This window comes from Accipiter gentilis, chromosome 3 (assembly GCF_929443795.1).
Source record: "Accipiter gentilis chromosome 3, bAccGen1.1, whole genome shotgun sequence".
Lineage (NCBI taxonomy): Eukaryota > Metazoa > Chordata > Aves > Accipitriformes > Accipitridae > Astur > Astur gentilis.
Window position 1 is genome coordinate 19707746 of NC_064882.1, and position 25913 is coordinate 19733658.

The 25913-nt window shown below is 38.6% G+C and overlaps 1 protein-coding gene across 1 annotated transcript in view; it reads left to right on the forward strand.

The window, feature by feature from the left end:
- CORIN (corin, serine peptidase) overlaps positions 1 to 24188 on the forward strand; it is a 168674-nt gene extending 144486 nt beyond the window's left edge. The window contains exons 16-22 of the mRNA XM_049793730.1: positions 683 to 812; positions 13285 to 13407; positions 16423 to 16472; positions 18015 to 18189; positions 21476 to 21747; positions 23414 to 23547; positions 24006 to 24188. Coding sequence (XP_049649687.1) covers positions 683 to 812; positions 13285 to 13407; positions 16423 to 16472; positions 18015 to 18189; positions 21476 to 21747; positions 23414 to 23547; positions 24006 to 24188 — 1067 coding nt within the window. The remainder of the gene's footprint in view (positions 1 to 682; positions 813 to 13284; positions 13408 to 16422; positions 16473 to 18014; positions 18190 to 21475; positions 21748 to 23413; positions 23548 to 24005) is intronic.
- The last annotated feature ends 1725 nt before the right edge of the window (positions 24189 to 25913 follow it).

The window sequence follows — 25913 nt, forward strand, 5'->3', positions numbered from 1 at the left end:
CAAAAGCACATTCAGCATATAGGAAAAATGCATAATGCTCGGCTATGTTAAGATTAGTACTATCAAAGCAAAAGTCAGAGGAACAGTTTAACTAAAACCAGTATGTATTTGGGGAGGAAATGCACACAACCCAACATATTTTAAGGGATCCTAGAAAGGGAGGGATGTAAATTTCCATTTTGGGCCATTTTGAGAAGCTTTTTGTGTGTGATAAAAGCAGTTCACACACACATATACATGGATTAAGAGAGAAGCAATGGTCATGATCTTTCTTGTAAACAGTAGCTGTTTTTTCTTTCTCTAATTACACCCACATATTGTTATGACGGGAACAGTGCATATTACTGAGAGTCAAATGATGGCATCACTCTTATGTCAAGCAGCATTCATCCCACAAATTAGTGATTTCAGTTGGACTATTTGTGGGTCAAAACATCATTTAACAAGATTAAGGCTATCAGAAACCCATGTGAGCCTGTGCTGGTGAGTCACGAGTATTCTGGTTTATTCTAATCCTCAGGATGCCTTTGTTGTTTAGTGTCTCATGCTGTTCAATGTTAGCAAGGCTCTGATAACCATGGTTGCCTTGGTTTTAAATTACATAGCTAAGGAATGTACATATATAGCTATTGAGCATATAAAATCAGCAAAAGTGGTAAGTTCTTTTTCTTTTTCTTTGCAGTTACCCTGTCTAAAAACATGAGTTCCTTGACGTTCCTGACCATTCACAGGTCAGCTGCTGATAACCATGTTTGTGCTGATGAGTGGCAAGAAAATTTAAGCCAGCTGGCCTGCAATCAGATGGGTTTAGGGTAAGGTCAGTAGTTTGTAGCATTGATGAATTTCTTAGGACAATTGGAGTGCTGGAGTTAGATGTGAATGATCATTGATTACTGCAATGTTAGAGCTAGTGTGGAAATGGTTCATAGAGAAAAGAGGTAATAAAATTTTGTGAACTATGTCAGGAGCAAAAGCTCACTAAAATATAGGCACTTTCACCACTTTATAAACATTACGTGATTGTTATTAAAGAGTGTGTTGAAAAGTTAATGATGCCTTGCCAAGCCTCAATATTTGAACTTGCAGTTATTGCTGAGGCTTAGAATTGTTTGGCAATGTGATACTCTGTGTCTTCCTAAAGAGTTAAAGCAGATTTGTCTTAGGAAACACGGGAAAATTCTCTGCATTTATTTGCAGTCTGTGCTAAGTACTGTGAACAAGGCAAGCAGATATATTTAACTTGGCTATCTCTGAACAATGAATTGTTAAAGACAGAGCTTTCTCTGTGGGACTCAGAAAAAAAAAAATAGTCTCTATGCATATTTCTCATTGCATGCACATTGAAGTAATAGCTGCTTTATGGAATAGTTGATGCAAAATATATCTGTTGGATAAAAGCCAAGTTCATCTGCTCTGATATCCAAAGCTGTCTTTTACTAGGAAAAGACAAGCCTGATGGTATAGAAGGATATCTCTTGTCAGTGTCTGATCCCCAAACTGGATTAAGAAGTGTCTTTTCTGTCTGCCTTTTACCACTACATATACTGACATGCAATCTTGTTCTTTGTACCTTTCTCAAAAACCACATGAGGATAAAGACCCTGGGTTACAGTGTCTGCACTTAACCTACTCTGTATTGCCTTGCACTGCATGGATGCTTGACATCAGTTCTAACATATGCCCTGAATCCAAGACCACCTGTACTGTATGGACTGCCTGCCATTCTCATACACAACAATTCTGTACTCTTCTAGCTAGTTTAGTATATGTAAATAATACTGACATTATCTTTATGCTTGAACTTTATATAACATCCTAATAAGCTTAAACTCCTTTGATACCTTCAAAAATAAAGTTGCTTTTACAACTACTTTATTGTCTAAGAACAAACAGGTTTTTAACGCTAAGAATAATTTTCTTCTTAATGTTTCAGTCTCATAGTCCTAACATAAGATTTGCTTAACTTTCCTATGATGCTTGCTGCTAGGAGAATGAAAAGGTATTAAATTATCACAAAACCTCCTATTCCTGCCTTTTTTCAGAGATGTGCTAGACTGAAATTAGCATGAGTAGAAACTTACACTTTCCTGCTTCTTCACTGAGGCTTGCTAACAGATGTTATCAATCCTATCACTTTTAAGAAATGTGTGAGACACAAATAATTCTTAAATCTCACAAATCCATTTTCTAACAGGGGAAGATAGCCTACAAATCAATTTTTATACAAATTCTTTTTTGTAATGACAGGTGATAGTGTGATGGACAGTGGGAAATTCCAGTTCAAATCTGAAGTCTACAACTTCAGTCTGACTAATACTGATTTCTAATTCTTCCTGGCATTATGTCAGAGTGGTGTGGTCTTCCCTTTCTCAATGCCTGATTTTCTCAATCACCTGAAGCTTGATTTTCTTAGCTATTCTCCAAGTTTTGTGAAGTGGCGTTGTAAAAAATACAGTAAATTAGCTTTGAAGAAGATCTACAAGAAAAAACATTCAAAAAAGAGTAATATGAGTTAATATAATTATTTGTTTTGTTAACATTGCATAGGGTTTCAGTGAAAAATGTCACGGAGGGTAACATTTTTTCAGGTATTCCCAATGGAAAATACTTCATTTTACTCCTTCAGAAAATTGAAGCTGTGAACATAGAAATTCTGTCCATATTATAACACACTGCAGAAACCCCAGTTTTGTGGCTATGCAGACTTCTTTAGTAATGACTTATGATGATACCTCATTTTGATTTAAGTTACCTTGCTTACTTTTAGAGAAAAATAGTGCACATGAGATATCGAAGTTGAGACTTCTTAATACCAGGAATTACAGTGAATAGTAGCATATGGTATTTTTATTTTCTATGAAGCTCTGCAAACTGTTTGTCATAACTGTGTCCAGTGCTTTCCCAAATGACAACTCCCAATTGCTATATAATGTGGTAATGTTTAAAATATGAAAGCAATGTCTTTCTAACAGCTTGTAGATATTTTTAATTCTTCAACCTAAATTAATCTGAAAAGAGTGAAGAGAATTAAATGACAGTGGTTAAAGCTAGGTTAATTTAGCTGATAGTAGTAACGCATTTTACAGAATATCAGTCTGTCTTTTGGGGAGATACAAGCATTGTGTCTGAAACAACATTAAAGGTAATTCTGTTCTGCCTATTGCACAAAATTCAAGCTGTTTTCCTGGCTGTTGGCCAATTCTAATTCCACAGATGATGCATTTCTTCAGTTTTTCACAGCACAGCATATGCAGTGTGTTGTGTGGTGCATGATGCAATGTCACAGAAAACTGTGCAGGTTCCAAGCATTTTCTGAAAGGCTTTGGACTAATGGTGGCTGTTGCTCAAGTTATGCAATGTGTGTTCTTAGCAGTTCTTACGTTTTCCTCTAGTGCAAAAAGAATGTTAGATACGAAGCAGACTTCTGTTTATAATGTTAAGAGCCCAATGGGAACTGTTTGTCCAAGTCTTAGGTTTCATAGTTTACAGCCAGAGGGGACTATCAGATCACCTGACAGGACTGCGTGTTCATCTCAGGACAGATAATTTTGTTCAGAGACCTCTGACTAAGTCTCAAGTTTAAATACAGTAAAGCATGTCTCTGGCAATTATGTTTCCTGCTAAAACAGGTAGAGAACGGAGCAGCAATGGCCATCAGTGTCTCAGATCAAGGATTAGCTATATCCTGGTGTGTGCTGCAGAGGTTATGCTGCTGCAGAGGGGCACACTGTGCAGGTTCACAACATTATGTTAGAAGACCGTAGATTCATCTTGACGTTTAGTTGAAGAAATCCATTTTCATATACTCTGAAGTCACATTTTTTGTGATGCAACAGTGATCATAAACCCTTGGTCTGCTCAAATCTGAAATCTGAGGAAAACAGACGTTAGTGGAGTTGTTCTGTTACTCTGTGGCAATGTAGTAGAATAGTTTGTCTTTCTTTCCTGGACTAGGATGGGATAACAAATGTAATAATGACAAACTTCAACAGCTTGTACCCAGCAGAGTACAGGGGAATTTTAGCTGATCTGCTTGTTCTGGCCTAGCAGTATCAGCATAAAATCACAGCTGTTTACCACATCACTCATTTATAAAAATCTACAGTAAGCTCTGCTACCTCCTGCTGCTGCTCCCTTTCTTGGAGGCTGTGCCACTGGTGATCCACTGAAACGGGTAGCTCCTTTTCCTCCTTTCCTCTGCCATAGCATCTACTGTGCATGTATTTGTGGAAGGGAAAGGCCAATCTCTTGTTGCTGCCTGGACTTTCGTCTCTCCTAATGCTTTCTCACTTCCTCTGTCCCTTTGGTTCAAAGTTCTTTAATAACATTTGCAAGCTGAGCAGTCAAGCTGCTGAAACAATAATCTTTTGTTCTCACATGAATTATTATGCTTTCTAATTACTTTCTAACTATTTCTGCAACAGAAGTAACGGAAGTTTAGTTTAATGTCTTATTTGCTTAAAAGCATCACAGAAACAAAACATGGAATACTTATGTCCTACCCCCATTAGAAATTTGACCTTCTGAATTTAACCTACTTTATTTTCTCCAAGAATAAAGATGACATTTAGTAAATCAAATTCCATGCCAGAGATGAAGTATTTGAACTCATTAATTCAATCTGGATTTCTAGACCCACTCAACAGAATGGAAAATATGCTTGACCTACCTTGAATATATTCACATTGTCCATGGCTGCAGTGTGTTCTATTAAATCTTTAGAGGATTAGCAAAATAGCAAGTTCTTCAGATTACATTAAATTTACTGAAAATAACATTACAAGCTGTGGTAGATGTGGAAGACTGTTTTAGTAATTTTGAGCAACCATAAAACACTGTTAAAATAGGTAGACTTTAATCAATGTATTAGGGTTGTATTAGATTAAATCTGATAGATTATGTCTCATCTTTCATGCACATATGTAGTTTAAAATATAATTATTTAGGTAAGAATTTTTGAAGAAATTTCAACCTAATAATTCCTTGCAAATTGTGACAATAGCTTCAAATAGGCATTAAGCATATGGTCACTTACCTCATATAACGCTTTTTAGCTCCATCATTGGGCAACTGGCTGTAGGTGGCCCCGCTTAACCAAGAGCGGTTGGACAAGATGACCTCCAGAGGTCCCTTCCAACCTCAACCATTCTGTGATTCTGTGATTGACTGAAAGAAATAGAAAGATACATGAATACTGCCAACCAAAGGAACATTCTTATTCTAACGATTGATCACAAATCCTTTTTCAAACTATCTTTTTTCACAGCTCATACAAATGGCATTGTAAAACCCAATTTTTCTTTTCCTAAGGGCCTCCAAAACAAATGTACTCAGTTTAACACTAAACAGATATTAAATCTGTCAGTCCTGAAAATTCACTCTGGAATCTGCAAGTTGAAGCATTTTTTCTCGCTAATGTGTTATTACCAGTAGAACTATGGGAACATTTCTTAGTGAATAATAATTCTGTAAAGGACAATGTTGAACAAAAATAACAGCAAATTTTGTTCAAATTCAGTGAATAGTTTCAGCAGGGGAAGAAAGGTTGAAAAGTCAAATTATTTTGTTTCAACTTTTTAAAATTAAACACTTAACATTTTATTTCAAAACAATATTTTTCTCTGAAATGTGTCCTTCATCTTTTTAAAATTAAAAGCTAATTAACCTTAAATGAAAGACTTTACATTTAATTTGAGGTTGAATTAAGACTTCCAGCAAAGAAATTCTATATTTTAATTGAAGTTTTAAATTTAGATGGCCCCAAATGGTCTTTTTTTAAGTTTAGCTACAAAATCATACTTTATGAATCCTGTAACTTAGACACTCAAATGACAGAGTGTCATGGTTTAACCCCAGCCAGCAACTAAGCACCACCCAGCCGCTCACTCACTCCTTCCCACAGTGGGATGGGGGAGACAGTCAAAAGAGTAAAAGTGAGAAAACTCATGGGTTGTGATAAAGACAGTTTAATAGGTAAAGCAAAAGCCACGCATGCAAGCAAAGCAAACCAAGGAATTCATTCAGCACTTCCCATGGGCGGGAAGGTGTTCAGCCATCTCCAGGAAAGCAGGGCTCCATCACGCCTAACCACCGGTGACTTGGGAAGGCAAAACGCCATCGCTCCGAACGTCCACCCCCTTCCTTCTTCTTCCCCCAGCTTCATATGCTGAGCGTGACATCAAACGGTCTGGGATATCCCTTTGGTCAGTTGGGGTCAGCTGTCCCGGCTGTGTCTGCTTCTGACCCTGCTCGCTGGTGGGGTGGGGTGAGAAGCAGAAGAGGCCTTGGCTCTGTGTGAGCACTGCTCAGCAGTAGCGAAAACATCCCTGCGTCATCGCCGTTTTCAGCACAAATCCAAAACATAGCCCCATACTAGCTACTATTAGCTCTATGCCTGCCCAAACCAGCACACAGAAAAAAAGCAAGCCTATAAAATTTTTTTCAGTGTAATTACATGTTAACTCATTCTTGATTGGGTTGAGTAGTCTGTCAGTTAGGACATGGGACTGTAGGCATTTTGAAACCTGGAAACATCACAGTGATCACCTACTTTCCACCAAAAAGTTTAAAAACTATTTAATCATACATGTTTTTGTTTTCTGTCAGTGCTGTGGATCTTTTAAATTTCTATTTTCTATGTATGTTTTAACATTAAAATTTCAGATTTCACTGATTTCAGTGTTGTTAAAAATCAAGGTTTTGTTATTTTACTCCATATTCTATGGCACAGCCATGGCTTTATAGAATTCTGCTGAAGACCAAGAAACATCTTAACCAGTAAGTAAGTACAGACAGGAAACAGATGCTGTTCCAGCTCTGAAATAGGCCTAATTTGTTTTATATTAGTGTCTAGACACACGTTATTCATTACCTTCTGGCATAACACAAGGCTCCCTTTTTCAGCCCTGCTGTCACATGAGGCTTAAAACAATGGAATTAGAGAAGCTGAACAGAGGAATGTTACTGTTACTTTGAAGGCAGAAGGAATGCAGTTTATGGATTATACTTTATTCTAAACTTGCAATTTAATAAATTTGAGAGAGTTCCACAAAGGAATAGGGAGAACAAGGTATTAAAAGCATTGCTGTACAGAAGTATCCCAAATTATGTGACTTTTAATGATCAACAGAATGTTAACTTCATAACCTAAAATCAGTCACTGCCTTCTATTTTTTTTTGTCATTATGATTTAGTGTGCAAGTCATAGTGTTCCCTGTGTTTCACTATAAACTGTACTATAACCTTTGACTGTTGTGCACAGTGATCAGCAGGTAGCAGGCTAGAATGCTTTGAAAACTATTTTGTTAATATTTCCATTGTACAACTTATGTCATGAAATAACCCTAAACATTACTTTTCCCCATTGTGAGCACATTTATAATGTAGAAGACAGACTGGGGTTTATTTTTCTTTATTAATTGTAAAAATCCCTCTCTTAAACACACATAAGGGAATCCATACTTGAAATTAAATGTATTAAAGCAATATGCTAATTTTTAAATTGAAATTCAAAAAATTAGGAAAATCCAAGTTGGAATTTCCACTCAGGTAGACATAATTAAATTGTCTTGCCTTTCTGGTTTTATGAGTGACTGTTTTTGTAGAATCATTGAATAATTTATTTTGAAATTTCCTTAGATTAAAGGAAACATCTTAGATTAAATAAATTTGAGATGTTGGAATTATATGTGCCCTTTGATGTTCATTAGATCTAGCAGACATCTTTCTGTGAAGCAGCAAGACTAACTTGGCTGAGGCACAAGCTGTACAGTGACCTGAAACTGGAAGTGGAATTCTAGAGAGAGTGGAGGTGTAATTCAAGCTTATAAGAACTGGTATAGAACAAGAGCATAAGTATCTGGAGAAAGAATCAGAAAAGCCAGGGAAATTAAAAAAAAAAGCAAAGCAAACTAACCAACCAAACAAAACAAAAGCATAAAGAAACCTCAGCAAAACATATTATGTTTCTAAGATGGCAAAGACTTAAGAATTAGGGGTAGAGTAAAAAAATAATAGGTTATACACTGCTCTTCAAAGTAGCTAATTTCACTTAAATTAATCCAAGAGCATTTAAGATTTATGGTTATGGCAGGTCTCCATTATGGCTGCCAATAATGGTAGCCAGTAGTTTTGAGAAGTGTGGAGAATGACTACATAAGGCTGAAAACTGTTAGGTATGCCACTTTTCATTAGAAAGGGAAAAAGAGGAAGATGCAGAGATTTACAGCTAGTTGCCTAGCTTCAATTATCAAGAAATAATTACAGAAGTATAAGGTCTTAATGACAGACAGAATATATTTATCAATAACAAATCATGTCAGATTCCCTTAATTTATTCCTTGAAAAGGCACTGACACTGTGGATAGGGAAGAAACAGTAGATGTGATATATTTTTTAACTTTCATGCTATGTGAAATGACTTTTGAAATAAGTAGGGAGATATGGATGAAGATGAAATGATACAAAACTGTTGATGATTCATTGTCAAACTATAAAGATGTATTGGGGGGGCTAGACACATCCCAGTGTGTCTGGGCTGATATTCAGTGTTGTCGTGACTCATTCAGATGATAGAATGGAGAGCACGCTTAATAATTTCTTATTCAGCATCAAGCTGGGAGGATCTGAAAGCATTTTGGAGGATGGGATTAGAATTCAAAATTTTTTTGACACACTGGAGAAATGGCCTAAACTAACTAGGAGTATTTATGTGTAATCCCTCTGGTGTATATAGTTTGTGTTAGATTTTGACTAGATGGGGAGAGTTCAGAATAGGTCAGCAGGAATGACGACAGATCTAGAAAGCATGGTCTGTGAAGAAAGGTTGAAAACTCTGGGTGGTCAGTCAGGGGGAGGGAGGTATAGGACCCTTCAAATATGTAAAAGGCTGCTGCAAAGAGGCAAGGAATAAACTGTTCTCCATTTCCAGTGGAAATAAGGCAGAAGTAATGAGCTTAAATGACAGGTAGGAAGATTTAAAACAAACATTAGAAAAAAATTGCTGACTGTAAATCCTGAAATGTATTGCCTGGAAATGCTCAGGATTCTCCATCATTAGAGATTTTTACAAACAGGGCAGACAAAAATCTGTCAGAGAGAATTTAGATACAGTTGATCTTATTTTGGATTACGGGAATGGATCAGATGGCCTCATAAGATTCCTTTTGGCTGATTTTTTCATAGTTAACTGTTTTGGTTAACTGTTTAGTGAAAGAAAACCTCATGGAAGGATTTTTTTCATAGGTCCTAATCCCATTTCATTCTTGAAAACGGTGCAGAGCACCTCATGAAAATCTAGGTGAAAGACATACTTTTACCACTAAGCTTGGTATTTCTATCACTTCAAATGGGAAAAAAAATCATAAAACATTGCTGTTTATTGTGCGTATATTATAAATTTACTTAACTACGGCACTTTTGATATGGTCTTGGAGAAGTCTATAGACTGAGACTACAGGCACCCTAAAGTGTATTCATTAAGTGTTCTGTTTGAGCAGTTTCTGCTCAGAAGCTCTAGCATAGTTCTTCTGGATATAAAGATTTACTGCAGGTATTTAATATGAGACACAGGAGACGACAGTTAAATTTTTGTGGTCTATTCTGTAATAGATTCTTAGAAACCCATAGGTTTTAAAATAATATTTCGGTACTCAAATGGTTCCATCCAAATAGCACCATGAGATGTTATAAAGTCATGTGGATTCAGGTACGATTTGTAAGTTATCTTGAAAGCCTGGTAGAGGATCTGGTCCAAAGATCACCACTCAAAAGGCGTGCATTATTGTTGCCATGGTATGAATGTCTTATGCTTGCAGATATCACTAAGAAACTTACTTAAGTGATGTAGATATTTCAGTGACTGTACTGTAATGTTAAAAGATGCTCTTATGCGTGAAAAATCTGTTCGAGCTGTTAGCCTTTTTTAAGATTAAGCTCTTCAGCATAGGTACTGGTCACTACAGCTTCTTTGTACTGTGCAACAGAATCATAAAATCCCCATTGTAACAGACATCTAGGGAACATTAGTCCATCACCCACTTGAAGCAGGACTATTGCCAAAATGAGATCAGCTCAACCACTGCTCTGTTTAGCCAAGTCTTGAAAACCTTGATGGACTGAGACTCCACAGTCTCTGTTCCAGGGCTGCTCCACCTTCCTAGTGAAAAACTATTTCCTTTTCATCTGCTATGAATCTCCAAAGCTACAACTTTAGGCCATCCCCTGGTTTTACCATGCAACACTATTGCGAGAAGTTTGATTCCATCACCTTTTAACTCATCTTCAAGTGGTTGCAGGTTGCTATTGAATTGTCCCTTAGCTTTTGCTTCACAAGAGTAAACAAGTTCAATTCCCTCAAACCTCTCCTTATGCGTCAGTGCCAGAGGCCCATAAAAAATTTGAAAGCCATCTGCATGACCATCTCCAGTTTCTGAATATCCTCTTAAACTGAGGCACCTCTAAACTGCACATTGTGTTCCAGGTATATATGGTTTCAGTCAACAAATACAGTTTCAGTTTTGCTTAGTGTTGCAATAGAGGTAATAATCAAAAGCATTAGTCTAAAATCAACACTCAGTTTCTGAACAAAGCTGTTCTGTTATATGCAAACCAAAGGGGGGGGGGGGGGGGAGGGGGGCTGCAAAGATGTGAAAGAATCTTCTGAAAGTGTTTCATAAAAAAGGTTATTTGGCTTGCCTGAAATCTTGAAAGATATTACATATGGCCACACATGTGACTTGTGTGCAGATTGACTTAATTTAGGTCAACTTTGGCAGGCCACTAAAATAAAAAATTGGCAAGAAAGCTCATTTCGAACTGAAGGATGTAGATTGATGTTTTAATTAGCAGCTATAGCCTTTTTGTTGGAGTCTGTAAGAAACTCAGTGAAGCAAAATATTCTTGTGAAGAAATTATACACCATGAGTTGGCACAGCTCTGTCCATTGAAAGATCCTTTTTCCCTTTTGTTTAGAGTGTGTCCACAGAAGAAAGTGTGTGTTACAGCTCCAAGAGGAGCCAAGTATGGCCTGCTGTGTTTCTGGAGCACAGGATGGGTCTGGCTAAAATGAGTCCCCATTGCTCTACCTCCCTCCTTTTCTCTGAGTGCTTTACAGTCCCCGGTGCAATGTATACTCCTGGCATAGCAGCCCCTCCCTGGGCGCTGAAAGTCTCAGACCCAGAAGCTCACACCAGCCCAAGTCCTTACTCCTCTTCGAACATTTTTAGCTCGTGTTCTCTCAGTCTCTGGCAATTCCTGGTATGCTCTGATCTCTACACAAATGCCAGCCATTGTCTCCAGCTTTCTTCAGCTAGAAATGAGGCTCTTGGGTCCCTTTTATCCTGGCTATTTCTAATTAAAATAGATGAAAGGAGACAACTGGTGGCCCTTGCCTATCTGAAAGAAAAAGTTGTATAAACATCATCAAGGGGGGAATGCTCTATAAATGTTTATAGAAGGCATTCTAAAGACATAAATTAGGGCATTCTGGTTTTGAGTGTATTATTATCAAGCTGTGACCGCCAAGGAAAAAAGGCATAGCCATAATTTAACTTTACTAAGTATAATACTTTGTATTAATAATTATAAAATTTCATACAGGCTTAAGTGCCTTGTAAGTTGCTGCCCTGGTTTAGAAGTACATACCTGCTTAATGATGATTATAGGATCACAAGCTGTAATTCAGAACTGCAGGTTTCAGCAAAATAATCTGGTATTTGGGATAACAGATTTGGATCCATCAGAAGGCATGATATTTGCACCTTTTTGCACATTTTTGAGTTACATATTTTATAGATCAGACACTGTTTACAGCCACATAAAATATCACTGTACACAGTTATGAAATGGTGAACATAATTTTTCAGAAAATCATAAGGCAGAGTGTAATCTTAAGAAAAAAAACTTTGTGTATGTTTAGCGGGAAAAAGTGGGAAATAAGCAAATGATGGAAATGAAGAGAGGAGATTTTTAAGTGTTTGCTATAAGCAGGCACTGAGGAAGAAAGCTCTCTTTGCAGAAAAGAACAGCTTTCTCTAAATGAGTTAAAAACATGGTCTTTAAAAATGCCTGTGTTATCTGCCTGCACATTCTAGGTAGTAGATGATGGAATGATATTTGCTTAAGGTGCCTAGAAAAGGTTCTGAAAAATAAGTCATGTAACAGGCAGGATCCAGGGCCGTGACCTCAGAGCCTAGTTAATTCTGCCAGCACTGTTGAAAAGATTTCCATATGGTTGCACTGACAACTTTACCATAAAACAGAATTATTTGATCTTTGTTAATTTATGCAATCAAGTGGGTAAAGGATGCTGCACTTTTGTAAATATTGTAAAAGAAGTATAGTTAATACTGAAAATCAGACTTAAACTAATAACCCAGCTGGCATTCCAAGGTACTGCCATGAGAGATTGGATACAGAGGCAAGTTTTATGACACATCACAGTTTTTCTGAACTTTTCTCATTCTTTTTTCCTTGGACTAGTATTTAGAATTTGGCCTTTGACCAGTGTTCAGGAGAGCAGTCCTTGAAAGTTCTTGTCATTGACAGGGATTGATGGCTAATCATGGATGGTTCTGTGCTGGAAAGTTGCATGATTTGTAAAGGCATTTACAAAATACACTCTTTTTTTCCATTTAGCAGTTGAGATCTACTAAACCAGCCATTTCTTCAGTGGCTTGATGCTGTCAAGCAATAACTAAACTGAGGAAATAGCTATATGAAAATATATCCTGGTAAACCATTCTAACTTACTTTCATATTCCTGTTAATTTGCTGCAGAAGGACAGGTTTGACATCGTCACCCATGATTTGTTCTGTTTGACAAAGCAGACAGCTTCGACTTAGAGATACTGTCAGGTATTATTAACAAGACCCAGACTGCTAAATTTCAAAGGATTTGCAAAGATAGGAATGAAAGAAAGTATTTTTCTTTTACCTCTTCTACATAGAAAAATTATTTTTTTTGTATTTTTGGAGACAAGAAACTGTAGAACCAGTATGTCAATGTATGCACTACAGTAAATGCCACCAGAAGGCTTTTGGTGTTCCTGATTTCAATTCTGGTTCCTGTCAGAAAATACAACATAAGTGACAGTAATATGTTAGCCAGCCTGGCTTCTTGGGTTGATTTCATTCCCTTAACTATGATTCTGCCACATGTGTCTTTGACATAACATTCAGCTGTATATCTTTGGAGCAAACAGGAGGCATTAGGGCCTCTTCACCTTCATAATTGTAACACAGAAACCTATTGGAAGGTCTATGAGTGTCTTTCATTTGTTTCAGAGGACCATCCAAAACGGAAATTGTAATAGAGAATGAGGAAATGCAGCATCAAAAGTGGCTGAATCTGCACTCAGACTGGAAGAATAAAAATGCATCCACTTTACATGCGCTTCTAGTGAATGGGTAAGTAAAAGGTAAATGAGATTTATTTCACTGCTGTGGGTAGTCACTTATCAATGGAGGATGGCAAACTCCCTTTGGTAAGCTCTTTTTCCAAGGTATCTGTGTATAAATCTCAGCGCATACTCGCGTGAGTTGTTAAGATACAGTCTATAATGATTTTAGTGTCTGCTACAACTGTAGTCCACCATGTGAATCCTCAGGGGCCCATTCTGCTAGACTAACAGCATTTGAGTGACATAGAGGTGATGCCCTTGAAGCACCCGGACCAGACAGCTTCATTAAATCCCTGCTGACCAAGAAAGTACTATATAGCAGAACCTGCAGCAAAATCTTACAATCCTCTGCAGCCTGGGTAGTTTTGGATTCATAGATTTGGAGCACTCATAGCTTCTTCAGCAGAAGCTATATCCACTTGCAGCAGGTTTCCTTAGCAGCTTCTCTGGCTTCAGATGATGGTATATTCTTTTTAATTAACTTGACTAAACAGGTCATTGGTAATGAGAAGCCAGGATCTCATGGTTGAGACATTCAAAGTGTGACTTAGAGACTGAAGAGCCAATGAACTCAAACATCCAGGACAAAACTAGGAGAGCCACCTAATCCCCATCTGCAACTGCATTCTTCAAAAAGCAGATGCGTTGTGTCCCTGTTCTCTTTCAAGTGCCTAGGAGATTTCAGAACATCCTTCTTCCATAGAAATTCCTTCTGTTTTACAAGGAAAGACTCTCTTGGCTAAATGCAGAGGAACAACGTGTGTGAAGACACAAATCTGAGGAATACACCTACTTTTCTTTTGCTTGGCTCCATTATTCTCTGTAGTCAAACTTTTCTGTAATGGCAGAATACTAAAAAGATTGTGTCTGCAAGTGCCTACTTTTGCTTTCCTACATCTCAGCTTTGTACTAGTTCTCGTTTACATCAGTATTTTCCCCGTTCATTTAAGTTCATTTTTATTTTTTCATCTAGAAGGGCTATTACAAGTTGGTGCCTGATACTTGACAATTTTCTTTATAACTCTTTTCCTTTCTCACTGTCTCTTTCCACTAGCTTAATGGTATCTAAATGCTTTTCTCCAGGGTAATAAAAGAATAAACACCTTGGGTTGTGAAGAGATGCAAAGGCAGGTTCACAATCGTATTCTGTTCAGTCACTGAAGTACAAAGCAGAAATTTCAAGGTACTTTGCCATGTTTGAAAGCGGTCTGCTAGGAAGTATGTGTGAAGGGATGGATTTGGAGCCTCTGAGTTACAAGATCTAGTAGCAAGAGATCTAGTTTCACCCAAAGTACAAGTTAAAGGAGAGAAAACATCATTAATGAGGATTATTGATAAAGCTATTGCAGAGATGAGAGTTATCTGTAGGAACAGATGTTCCAGTCTCCCTGAATGCAGAAAATGAGTAACAAGAAGTGAGAAGCTAAGGCCATGCATGAAGAATGAGGCTGGTTTTGTTTTGGCTGCAACAGGCATCCTGCCTAGATGGCTCTCACTGGCTGTGCATGCACTGCAGATCAGGTGCACCCCATATTGATCTCCCAGTCATCCCACTGGAGGACCTGCAGGCCTGCCTCACTTCGCGTGTGCCTGGCTTGCTTTCTAGTATAAAGCAAATTGCATGGGGGACAATATGCGTTTAGTCTCTTCCCAACATGAAGCCAAGACAAGGCTCAGGAGGTGGGAAGTGCTTCTGAGCCCTGCAGTCTAGGTGTATTCATCTGAATCAACCTCAGCATGTAAAACATCAGTGCTGTGGAGTATGTTGTATGTTTAAAGGAGCTGTTGGGCTCCTGGACTACCAGGAACTTGGACAAGAACTAACAAATGGACCGCTAGTTTCATAAAGTTTTGATAAGAGGCAATGGCACAGTACAGGCTATGCACACAGAAAAGCCTGAAGTTACGTCTTCTAGAGCTGGCTATTTGATAAGTCAAAGAAATGAGTGTGCAACATGAGCGTGGCTGGTCTCAGTTATATTCTGTATTTATTTTTTTATGGAGCGCAAATACCCCTCAAAATTGTGCACAGAATTTTCTTTCCTGAAATTGGTTGTCTGTCTCTAGAAACCGAGTTTTATGGTCTGTGTTTTCAGGAACAGAAAGTAGACTAATTTGCACAGTATATGAACGGGGTATATGCAATGTAAGGGACAGAGGTCTGGTCAAATCACAGATTCAAGCTAATCTGGTGAGCTTGCTGGCACTCTGTTGTTGTGCCCACATTAGTATCTATGACTTAAAATCAAATACAGCCTCTTTTTAGGTGGTTGCAATTTTAAAGATACTGCCTACCTACTGAGATTACAGCCTTCAAAGAATTACCTGGGGAACAGCTAACCTGTGTATCCAGTCTAATTTAGCTCTGCATCTGTCTCAGGAAAGCATGTATATGGTAGGAATGAAAAAGTGGTGGAAATAAAAAGGCAGCCAGCTAGCTGAGCAACAATGCTCACTGTTTTAACAAGGATCTCCCTTCCTTTGACAAAGAATCACTTCTTTCCTCTCTCATCTGAAAATTTTCAACAGAAATGATAATTTTTTGTTGTTTTAATACTTACTTTTGCAAACTTCCTGGATTTTTTCAAAATACCCAAGCTTTTAGGGCATGAAAGGTCATCTGTTATCAAAGGTATTTCAAAGAAAATTCTATCCTTAAGCTGTAAGGAAGAGGAGAATAGCAATATCTGTCCTGTCAGGTGCCATAAATTAAGACTTGACAAACTACCTCCCAGCTGACCTCAGAGCTGGATCAGTGCCCAGAGAGCAAGGTAGTCTGCCAAATATGTAGAACCCACTCATGAAATGCATTGTAAAGCTGAACTAATATTTTGAATTATCTCCAGGCAGATGCTGGAAACCATGTATGATCTGGCATAAGAAGTTCCTTGTGTTTCTTCTTACCATTTGAGGGAATTTTTAACAGCTGGTTCACGAATACAATACCTGTGCTGATTTGCAAATTACCAAAAATTACATCAATTAATTGAGATTTCCACCATGTTCTTGTTTCAATATTTAGACAGATGTGTCGAAGCAGAAGCAAAGTGGCTCTCTTTTGCACTAAAGAAGGTAAGAGAGAAATGTATATAAAACAAAGATGTTTTTCAAGATGTGTTAAATTACTTTAACAAATGAAGATGTTTAGTGCAGATTCATTCTGAAATTTGACTAGACTTCTGCAACATCCAGTTTTGCATTGGTTTTTTTTTTTTCCCCTACTCTATTCAGTTTCGTCAGCTTTTCTTATTTTTTGACTACGAGGCTGTGTATTGCAGTAGCCCCGTCCTGCTCCCACAAAATAAATTTTGTCAGCAGTCAGGTTCCAGAAATTCATTTGGTAAAACTTCCTACTGAAAATACCCTTTACCACCAGAGTGGTTAGCAGGCTATCTGCTTGGGACTTGAAGCTGTAATCTGTTTAGTTGTGAAGCTCAAGGGGACAGAAGAACCTGAAGTAGAAAGCTACAAACCAAGTCTGGAAGCATAGCAGATTGTGCAAGTTTAAGCAGTCTGAAAATGCAGAAATGTTCTACGGACAAGGAGAATTTTGCTGAAGAACACTTGCATTATGAATTAGCTTGACACAGGGAAAACTAATCACAAAGCATGACCTAGATTTGGGAAACTAATCAAAACATTTACTACTCTTATCAGAAGAAAAACCAAAACCCTCATAGGAACCTGTCGTAAGTGTTTGCTTCTGACATATGTTGCTTTAAGTACACTTAAAACACTTTGCCCTCTGAAGTTAAGTGAACACAGTAAGAATTACAAGTTACAAATAACCATTGCTCCAATTTATTTCTTTACCACTAAATTCCCACAGATATATGCAATGGCAGCTTACCCTCCTTTGGGAGGCTGCTGCAGAAACTGGTGGTGTTCTTCTGTTCTCTAAATCAGACTGAGTATAAATAGGATAAATAATGTCTGCCATCTTACAAATCCAGAATATAAAGTGAAATGAAAGTGAGGGGCTAACTATTTCAGAAAAGTAACTATCTAGCAGAAGGGAGTCTGGTATAATTTCCAATAGAAATAAAAGTAGATATAAAGTAGAACGGACAGATTACTGGAATGTCTTCAGATCTTCAAATATTCTCCCTTAATAATTTCCACAGGCAAAGCAAGCTTGGTGCCATGTAGCTGAGTAAACAGTGTGACATTCACCTCACACCTGGCTTAAGAAAAGCCTTATTATTGCCGAGCAGCTTTTCCAGAAGCAGTTCTTAGGGACAGGAAAAAGTAGCCCAAACACATTGCTAGCTGACAGAAAGACAAGGATGCAAACCCAGGACATCTTCCCAAGGGCAGCCTGGTAACTCCTGAGAGAAAGGAAGTCAGGATCCCAAACTTAGCTTGGTTAATATTTCAGGCTGAGCTGGTCAAAGTTAGTGTCAGGAGAGCAAATCCCAATATAAAGGAAGGATGAAAATGGCTCAGTGTGTTTGCTATGACTGTGGTGGTGGTGATGACTTGATTTACTGTCTTGTTCAGTGTAATTTCATGACTCTGTTAATATCGTTCTGTGCCCAGTTTTCTTGCAGAAGGTCTTGAATGCACTGCCTTTGTGGTAATGATTAACTGCCTTCTGCGTCTGTTCCTCACTAGACTGCGGCCGTCGCCCAGCTGCTCGCATGAACAAGAGGATCCTTGGTGGTAGGACCAGTCGCCCAGGCCGATGGCCGTGGCAGTGCTCCCTGCAGAGTGAGCCAAGCGGACACATATGTGGCTGTGTTTTGATTGCGAAGAGATGGGTCTTGACAGTAGCACACTGCTTTGAAGGGTGAGAGGGTTCAAACAGTTTTACTGTTCATAAAAACTTGCACATGAGAATTACCAAGTCCTTCCCCCTTTACCAGACACACTGGGGGTGGGTGATGACCTTTGCAGAATGGCAAATCACAGAGGCCTGGTTTTAAGAGGCTAAAAAAGAAAGTAAATGGTGTAAAATGGCATCAGCTTAGGCTTTCACATGCTTTATTCTTCATTGCGGGTGGCTCTACTGATGAAAGCTAAATGAAGATGCCCTGACTTTCAGCAGGGAACAGGAAGAGGAAGAAGACCAAAACACTAATCCTATAGCTGTCATACAACTGCCATAGATTAAAAAGAAATCATTCTGGGCACCAGCATAGAAATGACCCTGGAAAAGTGCTGTGGCCATCAGTAAAAATAAAACCTGAGTATTTACTCACAGTGCAACTGACATATTGAAGTTGCTGCCTTTTCTAATTATAAAGACTCCACTCCTTTAATTGGATTGCAATCATTAAAAAGTCTGTATCTGAGGCCCTGTGGTGGATGGACAGTCTGAAGTGCAGAGGAAGTTTACATGTCTTAGGAATTGTCTTGGTCATTGTCAGTTTTTTGGTGCTAACAAACATTTGTTTTTAAATTGGGCTTCCAAAGATAATTGAAATATGTGTTTTCTGCTGTAGTTAGCAAGTACGTTTCTGCTACGCAGCTGTCATTGATGCTTAATCCTGCTTTAAACTGGTACTTGCTCACTGGAAATTATTTTAGACTGCACTAAGCACCTTTCTTTCTGTTCAAGCCAGCAGAAATTCTGTGGTAAGCAAGTATCTCTTGGCTGGTATTTCTTTATATCATTAATCATTCCCTTTTCCAGTAATAATTTCACCTTTTTATTTCTGAAACACTGAGTTCTTTGGTATTTGTTGGGGGGTTTTTTGTTTGTTTGGGTTTTTTCCCCCTGGCTCTTTATGGAACTTGTGGTAGGGACAAAGTTTGTGGCTTTTGTGTCCGAGCCAGAAGACGTCAGGCAGGTGATAGTGTGTGTATCTCAAGGTGTGAGGCTATTAATTGAAATGCTAGAGGAAGTGATATTGGAGAGACCTCAGTTCTGACTATCGCATCATATCAAGCCCTGAGGATGTTCAAGAACTGATTCCATTCAGAGAGAAGAAAAGTAATAACCAGAAACTTCAAAGAGTAACCTAGATAACCTTCCTTCTAAATTAGCAAAGTGCTAAACCTGAATAATACAAACAAGAATATTGTACTTACCAGATTTGTGGGTCCTGCACAAGGAATTTTTCTTCTTTCCCCATCTGTTTTTAAGTAAAGCTAAGCAGTATCTGGAATATTTCTTTACCTTTGGAAGAACATTTTCTGGTGATCTAAAATAAAGGGTGGGATTTAGAGGTAGATCCTTCAGCAATATGGGACTGCTACTGAATTTCACAGGTAAGAGATATCTCTCATTAGTGAAAGATAAGCACAGAAGCTGTCAAATTTATAAAGTAAAAATTCTCCCATTTTTGTCAAATGCAGAAACACTGCCACTACGCTTTGGAGCCGTTCATTTATGCCTCATTCAGGGCTATGTGAGCTCAGAGTATTATGTGTAAAAGGTCTCTTTTGCATTTGTATTCAGAATGCCTTAAAGTACTAAGATATTTTGGTTTAATAATTCATTGAGGAGTTTTATGAACTTTTTTCTCTACTGCCTCTCTGAATAGAGGTGAGGGTATGTTCCCGGTGGCCTGAAATCTTTAAATTTTTCATTTGTATAGCTTGATACAGCAACAGCAAGATGATTCTTGATCCCACAAAGCTTTCTTGATAAAAGTATTTAAAAAATTACCAAACAAACCAGATAAGCCAACAATTAAAACAGATTTTAAAGTGCTCTAGTGCTTTAGACAAAATGCTCCATTTTGTGAAGTATTTTTTGAAGTTCATGTGATGTTTGGGATACAAAACATGAGGACCATCTAACAATAATGCAGCAGAAAATATTAATGCAAATAGTCGTATGAATACTTGTGGAGGGCATAAATGGAAAGAGCTACATTAAACAGTGTGTCCTCTGCTAGTTTTATTAGACTAGTCCCCAGAGTTTTGCCAAGATTGTTTTGAAATGCATTACACCAAAGCATCCAAGACATTAAGGTTTTTTTCTTGACTGTAGGACAATACATTCTGGCTGTGACTGCTCATTGCTCTGAGCAATGCTTTTTTGCAGTGTTCATAAACACAACAGCTTATGAATATTCTTAGCACTTAATCCTGTAACTTTATGGAAAAACTCACAAATTGATCACGACGGTAAAATGATCATTATAGTCTGAAACACCAGAATTTTCATCCAACTCAAGATAAAAATAGCCTTTATTTAGCAATCAAATCTCTTTCCAAATTACAGAAGTTACAATCCAGTTGAGTATTGTGAAAAAGCTGAATTTTTGCATGCTTTGATTTACACTGCTTTGATTAAGTTTCAATCTTGTCAAATGTTCTTAGTTACATGGAATGGTCTTGCATCAGTTGTGAAAAATGCTCACTTTTTTGAGGGTTTTTTAGAATTACAGACTAATTAGGAACCTGTGACCTATCATGTGACCAGTTATGATCAAGAGATTACACCCTTGAAGTCCTTCATAAAGTCTTTGTTTTTCTCATGTGGCTCAAGTTCAGTCTTCCCACTTGTATCACATGCATAATTTTTCTGTGATCTTGGATATTTACCAGAAGAGTCTTAAACAACTGTAAGAGTCAAAGTAATCTTTGATTTTAGGCATACGAAGTATGCTTGGCACAGACTGAATGCCGAATAAATAAGGGGCTTTTCCCATGGCTATCATGAAAGATTTAGTTTTCGTGATAGAATTGCTTCTTGGAGATTCCTTTGGGATTTCAGTTAGACTTACTGCTGTCAGGAGCATACTACTGAACAATAGTCACCCCAGTCACTCGCCTACCAGTGAGCATGTGAGCACCTAAAACTTGGGCAGGATCCAAGGGGTCATTCTGAGAGCCTTTGGTACTTAATACAGCAACTAATAGGTGGTTACGTATCTTCTGAAGGTGTGCGCTTTAATTCGTTTGGTAACATGCAGGAAGGAAATGGAAAGCATTGTCTTTTGTTGCTCAGCTCGTAGCTGTATGTAGTGATGCTTAAGTGTTTGTTTTTTCTTGTAGCATTTGTGTGCGCAAAGCTTTGCAAAGCGCAATGTGCAAAAAATCAGCCAGAAAGAAATTCTCAGGTATTTCAGCTCAAGAGAATCCTCTTGATTGAAATTTCCCATTTTCCCTTTTTTACACAGGAGAGAAAATGCAGCTGTTTGGCAAGTAGTGTTTGGGATTAGCAATCTTGATCATCCATCAGGCTTCATGCAGACCCGACTAGTGAAGACCATTATCCTTCATCCACGCTACAACAGAGCAGTTGTAGACTACGATATCAGCATTGTGGAACTAGACAAGGATATCAACGAGACAAGCTATGTAAGACCTGTCTGTTTGCCCAGCAAGGACCAGTTGGTTCGGCCAGATACCTACTGCTACATCACAGGCTGGGGACACATGGGCAACAAAAGTAAGATGAATACTTCTGGGACTCTTGGAAAAACACGTTAACCTTCTACTGAGTTAATCAAATAAGTGATCCCATTACAAAGCTTTATCCATTTATGCTATTATGGGACATTAAATACTAGGGAACTGTAACTATTCATGGAAGGATCTACATGCGACTAGAACCTAGCTTTTTCCAAATCTGCAGCCTGATTTTATGCTCCTTAATCCTTATTTAGACAAGTGGCTTGATTTTCAAAATTGTTGAGGATCTAGAAACTCCTATCAAGAAAGTCACCTGAATTTTTCTTTTCATTTTACTGGTTTAGGTTGTGTTCAGAACTGTATTGAGAAGGCATCAGATCATCGGGGTGGGGTGGGCAAGATTCAGTGAAACCGGAAGGCACTGAAAGTATTAGCATACAGGCTGCACGAACCTTTTCTTTAATCAACACTGTGTGTCACAATTTGGACTTGTGACACGATTTATTCCCTCCACGCATAATCACAAGTGTTGTTTTTGTTGCTCTGAACAGAAGGTGTGTTTTCTTGTGCTGGGGCCACTGCAATCCTTGGGTACCATGACAAGAACAGTTGTGTTATGTAAATATTTGTTTAGACAAAACAATTCTGTATGCATCATATGCAAATTATCCTGGCCCCAACCCTGTTAATGCTCTAGCTATTGTGTTTCTCCCTTCGCTATTATAGTAATTGCTAGGGAAAGCCATCATTCTGTACACTGGAGAAGAAAATTTTCCTTTGAGTATTGCTTCAGGTGCGACTTCACCTCTAGTGGCCAGGTCAGACATGTGGCAAAAATTAAACTGGACATGTGAAGGATAGGCTGGTTACTAGCAGCTCTACCCATCTAAAACTATCTTTTATGTAATGGCAGGAAACCCCCCCTGCTTTTGCACCACTGGTAAGTGGAAGATTCTTTGCTCTCTAATGTGGTTTCAGCATTGGTTTTAAAGGTTTTGCGTCATGAAGCATCAAAAACGATCATGGTTACACAGCATTTAGTACTTCATGCCCTAGGTTGAACAACTTTCCTTAGAAGTTCAGCTTAGTCAGCTGTTTAGACTAGGAAGAGGTCCTTTATTGTCTCCTGAATGCGCTAAAATAATTTCAAAACCCTTTGAATTCTGATTCCCTCTAAGATACACTAAGTCCAAGTTACCCAAACATAACTCAAAATGGCCGTGATGATACCAAGCTTTACCATTAGAGACATTGAGAAACAGGGAGATCCTGCCATGGAACAGTGAGTCAAACCTCTCCTCTACCTCCTTCACATTACTGTTTTCCAGCCAGTCCTGCCCCCATCTTCAAAGTCCCACACCTTATCACATAAAGGTGCTCTCCCCCTCAGTCTGTCAGTGCGAATGCATGTTACATGGCAAGTGCCTGGTTCTTCTCCAGAATGCAACACGTACGCTCCTGGCCCAGGAGCATGACAGTCATGAATCCTGCGATGCAGCACTGCAAAAACCCACCTGCTTTCACCTTAGCTTTGTGCGAGAGGGGGATTCTTCTCTCCTTACATTTTATATATGTATATATATAAAAAAGTAATATTTGTTTTCTAGCCTAATGGAAATACTTACCATATCTCAACGAGGCATCATAGCTAAGTATTTGCATGTTTGTGTGTGTATAGTTTAATGCGTAATTCTGTTTTTCAGTGCCTTTCAAGCTTCAAGAAGGAGAGGTTCGCATCATTCCCTTAGAACAATGCCAGTCATACTTTGACATGAAAACCATCACCAGCAGGATGCTGTGTGCTGGCTACGAGTCTGGCACTGTGGACTCTTGCATGGTAGGTCTCTCTCCAATGAGAAACTCAGCCAGACTTGCTTTTAGAAATCAAAGTACTATGATGTTTATTAGGTATAGCATACTTCATCTCCTATAGGAATGACAACAGTTATTTACATATTTTAACCCCACTTTTATTATTATTGGTATAATCAACTTCAGTTTATGATAATGAAATGCTTCTTGAAGACTTTAAGGTTTATCTGTATTAGTTAACAATCAGATTGATTTTTTTTTAATTTGTATGAGCCTTTTGCAGGTAATTTTTTTGTACAAATATGACAGGGAATAAATACTGGTAATGCTGTGTGCTGCTACATTGTTCAGCAGAGCAGCCCCTTTTTACAGCTGAATTACTTATTAAAGGCAAATTGCTATAGGAACTGAGACATAGCTTTAACACTATGACTGCTGGCCATGGGTAGCCCCTATAGATAGTTTTTTTCTTTCATGTTGCAGGGTGACAGTGGAGGACCGCTTGTGTGTGAGCAACCTGCAGGGCGCTGGACTTTGTTTGGTTTAACATCTTGGGGCTCTGTCTGCTTTTCCAAGGTTTTGGGACCTGGAGTTTACAGTAATGTGTCACATTTTATTGAGTGGATTGAAAGACAAATATACATCCACACCTTTCTGCTAAACTAACTCCAGATGGTAAGAATTGTGCTGACAGACAAAAGAAAAAAGGAATCAGCACTTCAACGCTGAAGATTTTGCAATCCAGAAACTCTGTGAAAAGGAGTTTCAAGCTCTGTCTATTCTTGTTGTAGAGCTATGGAATATGCAGTGTATGTTAACGGTAAACCCTCTGCCGTTGAACACACTTTGGGGAAGAATTAATAATCCTTTTGACTTTTCTTTTAACTGTGTTGTGGTGCTATTCCAAACACAGCAAAAGGCATAAAAGAAAAGAATCGGCCACTTTCTGCCTTTCAGCTATTCAGACTAAGCAGTAGCACAGACTAGAAAATCCTTTTTAGATAACCTGTTTTAATACCACTCAATTAGTAGCATATGCATTTTCACTCGTTGTCATGAGGAGAGAACTCGGTGCATTCAGATGGCACTGACAGGACGTATATTCACAAGGGCAACACCAGGCATGGCCACACCATGTGCTGGAGGGTGTGGGAGAGATCAACCAGTTTGTATGTCCATGTGGCACAGAGTACATCAAAGTACACATGCAGATCTCCAAAGGTGTGCTGCTGGTGTGCCTGAGCTAATACAGTCTGTCCCTCAGGGTGGCTAACTTGCATGGGCATAACCCTGTACCGTCCTGACTCCACAGCTGCTGTTCCCAGAGTTAGCATGGGTATCTCTGCGGGGTGATGGGAGGGACCAGTAGGCCAACAGCCCTATAACTACCACTTGAGGCACCAGAGACCAAAAACTTAGTTGTTCAGACACTTTGGACAGTTTCTACCACATAATTTTCTGAAGCTTCCAGTGTCTTAATGTGTCCAGGAAACACCCATGTCTTGACGGCACTACACTGACTAGCACATTTATCAAACCTATGGCCCACAGGCTTTTTTCCCTACTTTGAATACTATGATCAGCCTATAAAGTGTGCATTGACCATCTCCAGCCCTCTAAACATGTAACAGGGTTGGCAACGCCACTGCAGCAGTTCCTCCTCCTAGTCAGCTGCATCCCAAATACTGGGAAACTGGGTATTTTTGGATAGGTCTCTTCTAGTATCTTGCATTGAAAGTTTCATTTTGCTTAGCAAGATTTAAACAATTGGGAGGAAGAAATCTGAATGATAGACAAGTTGGATTCCAGCTTCCATTCAAATGAATATTAGAAATGTGTTAGGCAAAGTACAACAGCTTCATCAGCAAAGGCTCAAAGAGCTCTGCTCAAGTGCTTGGTAGCCTGACAGTGGAGTGGTCTGTGCAGAACTTAGGAGGCTAAGCCTTGACTCCAAGAGAATCCGGTTAAAAAAAAAATTTATAATGGACCTTGGCACTTCTTTATGGTGCTAGAGGGGAGGTGTGTCTTATCAGCTGCTGTAGGTGCCATCCTGCACAGCTCACAGCTTTTGGGAGGCCAGAGCAGGAGGAGTCAGGAACCCGAGGATTACAGGATGAATTTCACCAGGGAGCAACACAGTTAAAAATTTGTGTGTTTTCAGCGCTGTGCCTGGTCCCCTGTGAATCCAGCCTAAGGCATATAATTACCCTCTCTGCTACCTCTGGCATGCTCTCGTGACAACAGGGCAGGACCTTGACAATAAGATGACTGCCATATGTGGAAACATGCATTAAAAGAGCTAACTAAGGGACATTAAAGGTACTATTAATCATGTTACAACTAATCTACATAGATCTGACTATTGCTTTAGTGAAGGTTTATCTTTTGTTT